The 11,685-nt window shown below is 47.5% G+C and overlaps 1 protein-coding gene across 1 annotated transcript in view; it reads right to left on the bottom strand.

Annotated features, from left to right (window-relative positions):
- Positions 1-1,436: 1,436 nt before the first annotated feature.
- Positions 1,437-11,685, bottom strand: part of VAT1L (vesicle amine transport 1 like) — a 166,734-nt gene continuing 156,485 nt past the window's right edge. The window contains exons 8-9 of the mRNA XM_043898103.1: positions 6,575-6,658; positions 1,437-4,025 (exon numbers count right to left, since the gene is read on the bottom strand). Of these exons, the coding sequence (XP_043754038.1) occupies positions 3,927-4,025; positions 6,575-6,658 (183 nt within the window). The 3' untranslated portion in view covers positions 1,437-3,926. The remainder of the gene's footprint in view (positions 4,026-6,574; positions 6,659-11,685) is intronic.

Below are 11,685 nucleotides of genomic sequence, written 5' to 3'. Positions count from 1 at the left end.
CTGCAGTGTTGTTTCCCATCCTGCCAAAATGCCCTTCAGTGATCCCACATCCTTGCTTTTACACAGATGTTTTCCTCTGTACCAAATGGCATGTGAGAGTTTTGCCTCCATTTCTGGTCTACCTTCATCCACGTGGCTGAAAGAGTTTTGTTTCCAGCTACAGGCCCTGCTCCCCACTCTCAGATTTGCAAGTGAAGACACGGGTTCTAGTTTAAGTTCCAGTTTTTTTGCTGAACTGTGTTTCCATGTGACAGCACCCCAACACTGGCTCCGTGAAGTCACGAGCCTTACATGGAGTACAGGAGCGTTCAAGGAGAGCAGAATGAGAAAGTCCTCTGCACGCTGATCTTGTGAGAACTCCACACACAGTGTGACTAAGCTTTCTGCCTTGTAACTCAGGTTTATGTATGTGGCATTTTACTAACATGCAACTTAGCTCTAATATTTTGGGCTTCCTACTGAGAAGGAAGGAAGAAGCCTCCCTAATCATGAACTCCTCCTTCACAAAACCTTTTTCCTTGGAGATTCACTTCTGTGCATCTCTTTGATAACCTTGAGGATATTGATTTGATCATGAAAATGAAAATGGTTGAGATGTGTGAGATTTAAAATAGCACTTCACTGTATACTTGGATCATAGGCTGGACCAAAAAAAATGCTTCTTAATGTGCATATTATTTGTTGCAAAACAAAACAAATTGCCAAATGTATTCTTGAAATCAAAGGAAAGGGAATCCTTCAAGAGTTTCTAGTGAGAAGGGATGGTAACTTGAAGTGCATTGTATGTTACCCCTTATTTAAGCCAAGAAGCACATGGGGCAGGTAAGGGCATGGATTCTACTGTGGCTTTAAATCCTGGCTCCACCACTTCCAAGCTGTGTAATTTTAGTGCAAAACCTGTCTTCAGTTTTTTCACCTGTAAAATGGGCATAACGATGGACCCCACTTCTTAAGGTTGTTGGGAGGGTAAGAGAGTGTATTTGTATATACGTGTGTGTGTGTGTGTGTGTGTGTGTGTGTACTCAGCTTGAGGGAAGCTAAATGCCTTTTTTCAAAGCTTGTGCTTAGTCACTCAGTCGCTCAGTCGTGTCTGACTCTTTGCAACTCTGTGGACTGGATTCTCCAGGAAAGAACACTGGAGTGGGTTGCCATTCCCTTCTCCAGAGGATCTTTCCAACCCAGGGGTCGAACCCCAGTCTTCTGCATTGCAGGCAGATTCTTTACCATCTGAGCCACCAGGGAAGCCCCTTTAAAGGCTTGTCTCACCTCAACTCCTATTTTTTCTATGTAGCCTTTAGTTCCCTCATCGGAGGATTCTTCCCGGATGTGTTTTTTTTTATGTTTTCTTTCTTAGCCACCTGTACCTTGTGTTTTAATGGCGGGACTGTTTTTTGCAACAACTGTGTATGTAGAATAACTGGTGCCAGGCAAGGTCATGCTATGCTGAATACTTTTATTTATATTTTTTAATGTAAACATAATTTGCTTTGTAGGCACAATATAACAAAAGCTCTAAAGCCACAAATACATTAGACAATGTTTCAGTTCCCTCCAATCAATCTTAAATTATGGAGAAGCCTTCACAGTTCCTTTAAGGCAACCTGAGACATTCTGTACACTTCCTTCAGGAAAATAATCATGTGACAGCAAAGATGCTTCAAACAAGAGTGTTAAACGGTGAATTTTGGTACTTTAATTTTCCCCCGGGTCTTCACGGCATTAGTTGATCTTATTGGTCAAACACTAGTTTTCTCTTCTCATTCTGTATTTCAAGGAGACAAAAGGGTTTTCTTTAACTCATCAGCACAATTTGTGATTAAAGTTGAAAAAACAGACTTGGGGAAGAAGGTCTTCTCATGCTAATCCACTGGACATAACGAAGGGCATCTGGCTTCTGAATAGAGAGTTCTGTCTCCCCAGCCAGAGGAGAGACCTGAGATGCTCACAGGTCTGTCCTCCCCCAGCCCAAGAAAATGCCATTTCTGTCTAGCTCACCAGGAATGTCACTTGGGTAGCAGCTCTTCTTAAGACCTCATGGAACACTTGGCTGTGGGAGAAATGTGACCAGTAGCACAGCATTTAGCAAAAGTGTTGGGAGAGGGGGGAATACAACCTCTATGTTATCTTTCTAAAGTGGCCAAGACCTGGAATACTGACGTGTCCTGGGGTAGGAAGAGAAGTTGATGTTGGCGTCTTCTTTTGAGATACACGGATCCCTTTGCTCATCAGATGGCATCACCCTTTCTCATCTTCATAGCTTATGTGTACATACAATGAGGAGACACTTCTTTCAGATAAATATTTGGCATAAATAAGTCATCACCACAAGCTTAAGATGGGAAAAAAGCACATGTTCAGGGAGGTGGCATTTGTTACAAAGGGACTTAGGGAATAAAACAGGCAATTGCTGCGATGCGTTCATTGCCATCACTTGGGGGAAGAGTGGGTTCTACCCTAAGGCTCAGTGGTGGAGAGATCGGGCAACACAGGAGCCCTCTGGTGTCTTGCAGAAGGCAAGAGAGTCAGGGTGCTAACCGTGTGGGTTCCTGTGTCTCCAGTGATGGAATTGACCCCTTAGGCCAACAGGACTGGGAGAAGGTGAGGAGGAACCCTCCCCCACCCATCTCCATGGATTCACTGAATCTCTTTCTCTTCCTCCAGAGGAATTGATCGCCTCAAGCCATGTCAAGTGGGGTGGGGCTAGGGGTGGACTCCTTAGGAATTTGGGAGCTGGAAAGTTCATCAAGGGTGTGTGATCAAGTAGTTTGGTCCCTGATTTCTGAAAAGCAGGATCTTGCAAAGAGTCTGCACCATGATTTTATATTTCAGAGGAGAGGAACACACATTTGGTATCAGATAATAAACATCAGCCTTTTGTATCACTAGAGTTTGTTACATGTAGAAACATGCTTTGGCAAGAAAAAAGATACTCATTGATTTTTTTCCCCCTCAAATAGGGTCCACAAAGGAGGTCTTCCTTGGGGGAGGAGGGGAATCTATGGTAAAGGTGGTTATTCAGTACCTGGAAATGAAAATAGCAAGAAGGGTAATGCCATGGCAAGTGTACAAACAGAGGCAGGTCTCAGGAATGACTCTGAAATAGCCCTACACCTGGTGCCTTTTCTTAAAATGAAATCTATAGAGCAGGGAGAGGATTTTGCTCTCGTGATATGGTTTCAGAGGAGGAATCCCTGTGGCTGGTCCTTACACTTTTGCTGTTGACCCATCTTCTGTCCTGAAAAATGCACATCTCTCCCCCTGTGTTTGTGGTTAAGAACTGGTGAAGGGATTGAGCATCAGAGGGTGGCAGGAGGGTCTCTCAGCCTTTTGACCATGACACACCTGAATGAAGGTGAAGAGGTTGCCTCTTCAGTGGGAAGAAGGAGAGTACGACTTGGAGAGACCCTACAGTTAATGGGCTCGTGAAAACAGCTCCTGGCCTACCCTCTTTCTGCCGGCCAAACCGGCACGTGCTCCTGTGGAAGCATGGGCGGCTGGCAGCAAAAAGGATCACTGGCCCGAAGAAGTCTCGGATCTGGACGGTGCTCTGTGATAACATCTTTCAACCCAAACTCGTCTTTGCCCACGTCTGGCCTCTTAAGCGACGGACCCGTAGGCTCGTATCGATTTGCAAGGCTGTTCTAGAACTGTCGAGAAGGACCCAAAGATGGATGGTTTTGGAACAGAGAAGAGGGCAGAGTGTAAAATACACATGGGGGAGGGACGTAATACCGTGTGTATGAGCTTGGCACTTAATTTCAAAAACAACAGTGATCAACAGCTTTTTTTTTTTTAAGCTCAGCTGACAGCAGACAAACACAACACGCACTGGACTACAGCATTTGTTCACTGGGGCACAGAAGAGTTTTCTCAGCTGGATCCTCTTCTCCCAGAGCATCCCTCACATCCTCCCTCCTGGGTCGCGGCTACTGGATGAAGGGCATCCTCTCCTTGTTCTCACTGTCTCCCTCGTGGTCCTCTTCCTCTTCGCCCGCCTCGCTGGTCTCTGTGCTGTCGTTGGCCATCTGTAATCCAACAGAGACAGGGATCGGCCCCTGACTCTCAGCACCGCCCCCTCCCTCGTGGTCTAACCTGGAGCTGCACTTTCTCTCTCGGCCACTAACAGATGCAGGGCCTTCCCCCTGGAGCTCCTCCCCTCCACCCTCCTGCCTGCGCGATGCCTGCTTCTCCTTTAGCACGCAGCCCACCTCCTCAGGGAAGCCTTCCCAGACCTCTCTAATGGGAACAGTCGCCCTATCGTGAGTGCTCCTCTGTGGCTCAGATGCATGGCTACCGTGTCCCATTTATACACAAGGCCTGTGGACAGATGACACCCTGCCCCTCTGTGGGAACTGCAGGCGACAGGACAGACGACCCAGTCTCCTGCTGCCTTCCATTTTATCTTCTGCACCTAGCACAGTGCCTAACACATAGGAGGGCAATGCATGTTTTAGACCAGCGATCCCACAGTGGTGAGAGTTCTTCCTTATTAGTGCATATTACGTGCTCACCACTGTGCCAGGCCCCTTTCTCTCTTCTCAACAGCCATGAAGTAGTGGCCTCAGCAGTAACTATTGCTGCCAGTTGTTTTGGAGCCGTGCAGAGGGAGACTCAGAGGTGACGTGTAAGCGGGAGGCCGTGGGGCAGCGGAGGTCAGCAGGCTGCAGAGAAGGTCGCCAGCCCGCTCTGGGGCCGGGGGCGCCGTCTGACCCCGCGGGTATGCGGGCAGCAGCTCCATCTGGGCTCTGACCCCCGCGCGGCGTCAGGTGAGCCCCGCTGCGCTCGCCCGTCCCCATCAGGAGAAGGCCCCGGCAGAGCAGATGCTCCCGCTGCTTGTCGGCCCAGCTGCGTCCGGAGCCGGCAGCAAGGACAACCTTCTGCCAGCCTGCTGCCCCCACGCCTCGCAGCCCAGACGGTTTTGAGTGGCGGGTGTGCGCCCTGCAGTGGGTTCAGCGGGGCAGACTCAGGGCTCAGCCGGTGGTCGTTCCGCCAGGAGAGCGTGACCCTGGGAGCCCCTCGCTCCCCCCCCCCCACCCACGTGCTGCGGGGCCGTGACACGGCCCCAAAGGGCCCAGACCTGTGCGGTTTGCTCTCCCTAGAAATACCCTCACTGCTGGCTGCCTCTCCTTCAAGCCTCGTCTCCATTCAGGAGGGACGGGCCCCTCCCACCAAGAGATGCTCCCCGTGCCGCAGGTCTGAGTGGCCCATCTGCCTTCAGCTCAGGTCCCGGGGTGAGAGCCCCGGAGCTCCAGCAACGAGGACAGCGACACCCGCCACGGCAGGGCCCGGGCTTTTACTCGGAAAGGTGGCTCTGCAGCTCCCGCCCTGTTGAGAATCTGCCTGTGGTCAAGCAGGCCTTCCTACCAGCCCCACCGCCCAGCAGGACCTCAGGTGTGATGGACGGGCAGGAAGCCAGGAACAACTCTGGTGCCTGAGAGCAATGAGCGGTGCAGCCAGCGCTAGACCCCCTCCTCTGATGGGACTGAAACAGACTCGGTCACAGGTTTAAAAAACGGAACGCTGGTGCACAGAAGACTGGCGATTCTAGCCTAACTTGACCCCTATCTGCCTCCAAACACTTGCTGGTCCCGTCCTGGGGCTTAAAGGCATTTTAAAAACTATATCCAGATTGTTATCAGTCACTTACATGTAAAATATCCTCTCACTAAATTGTTCTTCATTGTTTGAAATGGCCATCATACCCAAACCACATTCTGGTTACAAAAGCCAAGGAAACACTTTTTAAAGTGTACACATTGGACTAAAACATGCCAGGATTGTAGTTCTTCCTCTTTTATCAACCATTGATGCAGCTCCAAAGCTAGACATGCGAGAAAACAAACCAAAAAACTTCCCGAGTATTTTCCTGGCTAAATCGTTCCTAGAACTTAGATTGTATGAGACGAAGTTTTATGCATGTCATTGTAACTGACTTACGAGGGCATATTCAGCTCTAGTTTACAGACAGTGGAGCTGAAGCCAGGGTGAGAACAACTGCCCAGGTCATGCAGGGGTTCAGAGCTGGGCTCGTGATCCATGCAGTCTGCGTGTTGCCCACCACACTGCAGAGCCCCTCAAGGGACCCTTGCAAGAGGGTCTGGGATGTGCGTGTGACACTTTTCATTCCTGAGGGACAGGGTGTATGTGTGGGGGGATCCCTGCATGTAAGGATGTTGTCCTGGTAAGGAAAAGCAAAAGCCATGGGGCCAGCAGGAGGCAGCCTGGAGGCAGGTGGCATCACTCTGTTGCGGATCTGAATGTGAGTTTATGAACCTTTACCAGGTATTCCTCCCACTTGGAGCCAAGAGTGAGCTCGGGTAACAGGCATGGGCTGTGGTTTCTGTCCTCTCCCGTCTGCCCTCGGATGGCTCTGGAAATGTTCTCGCTGAAGCCTTTTCCTTTCCTTATTGGTATTCATCCCATCTGTGACTAATCCCTCACTCGATTACCTGGGGTCTCCCCCACCAGCCCCAGCAGAGAGCTGAGAGCAGAAAGCTCTCCTCCACCCAACGTGTGCCTGCCTCTGAAAACCCTCTCCTGCCGCAGCAAACAGATGCCTCTCCTTTGGACTCACCAGTGGAGTCGGGGTCTTTTCTACATCCAAAATTAACTTGCCAATGTTCCCTCGGTCGTGGATCCGCTGCATGGCCTCCTTCACCTAGGAGACAGGGAGAGAGAGTGATGGTGAGGTGAGATGTCACCCAGGGGACAGATTCAGTTCAGTAGCTCAGGCGTGTCCGACTCTTTGCGACCCCATGGACTGCAGCACGCCAGGCCTCCCTGTCCTTCACCAACTCCCGGAGCTTGCTCAGACTCATGCCCATTGAGTCGGTGATGCCATCCTGTGAGAAGAGGACCTGGACAAGCCAAACCACTCGCTGTCCACCAGGGGGCGCTGCAGTCAAAGTTTAGCCGCTCAACCCGCGGTGGTACCCAACAGCGCGTGCACTTCAATTCTGGTTGTCACTCACTCTCTGTTCTTATGCAAGCAGCTTGGTTTCCTGGGTCTAGAAAATGAGAGTGATAGCTCCAGAAATGAAAGGAGGAACGTTTCTTAAAAAAAAAAAAAAAAAGAACTGGGGGAGGAGAGTCCTGTGGAGTTCAGTGCTGCAGAAAGTGGCAGGGCCCATTAATCAGAGTAAATTTTGACCAATAAATTATAAAATTATTTTTCTAGGGTCATTTGTGCCCAGCTTACTCAAATGTTGCATAACCTGATTCCAGTTTGGCTAAAATGACCCATGACCCAGGTTGAACTACATTAAGGAAAAGTTTTTCCCACCCAAGTGGAGGTTTCTCCAGAACTAGCATTTTCCCCAGTGAAGGGTCTTCCCGTTTCTTCTCAAGTGATGGGAGCTTGTCAGACAAGTACATAGACGCCTCCTGGGACCCCTTCAGGCAGGTGTGTGATGGAATGTGATGGAGGCTTCCAGCGTTTCATTGTTGCTGTATGGAAAATGAACACTAGGGGGTGCTGTGGGGCTTAAATAAAAGAAGGAAATGGCAACAGAACGCCAGGGCTTGACATGGATAAATCCTCCACATCTCTTAGTAAAATCTAAATGGAAACGCAGTATCTCTTGATTTTTTTTTTAAAGAAACAACAGATCTAGTTAAAATATTTTTCCTGAAGTTTCAGTTTTAAATATTTGTTCATGCATTCATTCAATCCACAAACATTCTCTAGTTGTTGCTTATAGACTACATGGCATGGCATAAAAAAAAAATTTTTTTTTTAAGTGAACTAGGGACTCTGCCTTTGAGGAACTCAATCTGGGGTTTATGGAGCTGTGTTTGCTTATAGAAAAACCAAAGCCAGCTTCCCATTTGAATGAAAACTTGACAGAGCCATTAAAAGGTGCATATTCTAATTGCTTTTCTGGGACTTTTGTCCTAAAGAACAATTCAAATTCTGGGGGAAAAATTATCACACAAAAGATACTCAATTGCTTTCAATGACAAAACACTGGAGCAACTTATATGTCACAGAATAAGGGACAATAATCACAGAATAAGGGAATGGCCAAGTAAATTGAAGTTCTGACATATATCTACCTATTGGAAATGTTTTGTGGCTGTTAAAGTGCTAATTATAAAGACTGTGCAGTAGGATTAAATGCCTTTATAATATTGTTAAATGAGAAAATCGAGGTGCATATCTTTACATCTCCATAAAAGCATGGGCATCCTACAATAACTGGAAAGAAATTTAGATATATGATAAAACATTATGTAGGGGAAATAGGTGCCTTTCAATTCTAACGTCCAAACATTGTTATCTGGTAACCTGTTATCAAACCAGTGTTCGTTATAAATTAAATGTATCTTTAAATCCGTTCTTTGGATAAGGTAGCATTGGTTAGAATCAACCTCTTTTATAGACTGATAGCATCATGTGATTGTCGAATTCCCTGCCCCTAATACATAATCCAGGAGGTTTCTCCTATTTCTGTGATGAACATTGCTTTCCAAGTGCTTTCGTATTTCAGTGCTAACAACTACTGTTTACTAAGAATCTTTAAATATTGTGGCAGGCAGCTTCTAAAACTGCTCCCAACCCCCTCCTAGGACTCACCTCCGTGTATTCCCCGCCCCCATTAAATGTGAGCTGGACCCAGCAACTTGCTTCTAACAAACTGTGATGGGATGTCCCTTCCTGATTAGGTTATAAAAGACTGACTTCTGTCTTGCAGTCTGTCTCTTTCTCTGACTCTTCTTGCCTTCTTGTTCTGATGACACAAATTGCCATGTTGTGAGCTGCCCTGTGGAGAGGTTACCCGCCTCCCTTGGCAAGGAATGGAGGGAGAACTCCAGCCAACAGCCAATGAGAAGCTGATACCCTCCATTCAAAAGCCCCCGAGGCTCTGGATCCTGCCGACAGCCAATGAGAGGGCTTGGAAGCAGATCCTCCCTCAGTCAAGCCTTGAAATGAGACCACAGTGTTTGCTGACACCTTGACTGCAGCCAAAGGACCCAGCTAAGCCCCGTCCAGAGTCCTCACCCACAGGTACCCAGATCATGAAGTTATTTTAAGTCAGTAAGTCTTAGGGATAATTTGTCATGCAGACACAGATAATTAATACATTGTTACCTTGAATGTATAATTCTTCCCTTGCAAGATACATATTATCCCATTCTACAGATCAATACCTTGGTGCTCAAAGACATAAGCAATTTGTTGAAAGATTAACATGGTTATTGGCGACAGAATCGAGTTTCTGACTCAGATTTGTCAGACTTCAAAAACCAATGCTTTTCCCTAGTTCTGCCCAGAACTTGCTGCTTCCTTTGATTCTCACATAATGGTTTCCCAGAATTCAGTTGTTCATTACCCAGGCAAGTTATTAAACACCTGGAAACTCCTTGGAGATTAGGAACAGTTTTTAAACTGCTTCTCCAATAAGGCAGAGCCCAGGGAAACGAGAAGCTGTGTTCTTACCAGTTAAAACTGATTGTGGTGCTCGGAAGAGAGCTCCCTGTGGGGCTGGCTCTAATCTGCATATTTTTTGTACATTTCTTTCTGAAATGAACTGATGCCTTGAAGTTCCGTACATGGGGGATGGAGAAAGGATTAGGAATCTGATCCCCAGTCATGCTGTTTGAGTTTACAGTTCTCCTGGGCTGCTCTTGGGGGTGGGAAGAATCTTTTATGACAGCTCTCAGAGGGAAAGAAACTTGATACCGTTTTTTGATCAATTCTTTATGAAGCACAGTGTGAGGCATTTTACACATGTTGCTTCATTTTATCTGCACCTCAAGCCACTTAGGTGACCATAGGCATCAGAGTTTCAACAGAGGAGAAACCTGAAGATGAAAAATCGAAGGGGTCTGTGGCAAGTCATCCATCTGAATGGTATAGGAACCACATGGGAATTGAGAGTGCAGCTTGCCCTTTCTAGGACTCTGGGAAAACCAGAGCAGATGGGTCTCTGGTGTGTGCACCCCAAAGCTTCCCTCCAACGACATCATCAAAAGGTAAAATCTGCAAAGAGAGATTTCGCTCCCAAGTTGCCAGTTTATGAACTGAAGCACCTGCATGGGTGACCGTGCCCAGAAGATGGAAGTGACAACATTTAGGAAGCTACTGATCTCCCCTGTGGCTGCCAAGGAGGGTTTTCTAAAGCACACTTCTGCTTAGCCCCTCTCCCCGCTGCATGCAGGAGAGAAGTCCGGCAGACGTGGCATGGCCTGTCACAGCGACCACTCGCTGCACGTGACGCTGAGCACTTGAACCATGGCCGGTCCCAGCTGTGATGTGCTGGGGGTGTGAAATACACAGCACACTTTAGTGATTTAATCATAATGAGAAGGCGGGAAACTCTCTGTTAATGTCGGGAGGTGACCAGTGCATGTTCAGTGCATGGAGCTGGGCACCGAAAGCCGGTGCCCTGGGACAACCCAGAGGGATGGGGCGGGAGGGAGGTGGGGGCTTCAGGATGGGGGACACATGTGTGCCCATGGCTGATTCGTGTCGCTGTGTGGCAAAACCACCACAGTATTGTAAAGTAATTATCCTCCAGTTAAAATAAATTAATTTAAAAATACTGAAACAGTAGTATTTTAAAAATCCTGGGTAAAGGAAAACATATGATTTAAATTAATTTCACCTATTTCTACGTTTCTGCCTGTGAAAGTGAAAATGTTAGTTGCTCAGTCATGTCTAACTCTTTGTGATCCTATGGACTGTAGCCCGCCAGGCTCCTCTGTCCATGGGACTCTCCAGGCAAGAACACTGGAGTGGGTTGCTGTGCTTTCTTCCAGGGGATCTTCCTGACCCAGGGATCGAGCCCACATCTCTTATGTCTCCTGTTTTGTTTGGCAGGTGGGTTCTTTACCACTAGCACCACCTAGGAAGCCCCAATTAAGCCCAGTAAGAAGTGTAAAAAGAAGCTGAGATTTATTTTAAAAATATATTTTCTTTAACTAGATTATTATCTATTATTTTATATACCTTATATCTATAATCTTATTATCTTATCTATTATCGGTTTATTATCTGTCTGAAATATTATCATTTCAATGTATGCTCAATCTAATAAAGTTATGAATGAAATGTTATATATATATATATATATATATATATATATATATATACACGTATCTGTAGTGCTAAGTGTTTGGAATCCAGGGTGCATTTGACTCTTAGAGCATGTCTCAGTTCAGACCAACTACACTTCAATTGCTTGCGTCTTCTGTTTTGGAGAGTGCAGCCTGGATGGCAGGACAATGGCACCAGCCTCAGGGATCCCAGTGCAAAGGAGCGTCTGGCATATGACAGCTTCCAGAACGAATGAATGAGCGAACAAGGAAGTTGATTTGTGGGGAGAGTAGGACATCACATGCTGAGCCAGCCCAGAGGTTTCTGTCTGGTCCATGCCACGTCCCAGAGCCCCTGGCCCAGGCGGCCTGCTTGGTGGCTGCCAGGGCGGCCCAGTGCAGTCTGCTCATAATCAGGACATGGTCCCCGCGCCCAATCTGAGACACCCCTGCCAGCTGCGGGAGAGATGGACTGACTGCAGCCAGAATCCCAACTGTGGGGCTGGCCAGAGCTGGTCTCAGCAGCTGGATTTTCCAGGGCTAGGGATCCTGGCTCCAGTCAGCCCATCTCTTCCAGAGCTGCTTTTCCATCTGGACGGCAGGAGGGAATCTGAGTCATGGTACTCAAACACCTCAAGAGGCCAAGAT

The sequence above is a fragment of the Cervus elaphus genome, chromosome 4, assembly GCF_910594005.1.
Source record: "Cervus elaphus chromosome 4, mCerEla1.1, whole genome shotgun sequence".
NCBI lineage: Eukaryota > Metazoa > Chordata > Mammalia > Artiodactyla > Cervidae > Cervus > Cervus elaphus.
The sequence above is the reverse complement of the archived record's forward strand: the minus strand, read 5'-3'. Positions and strand labels throughout refer to the sequence as shown.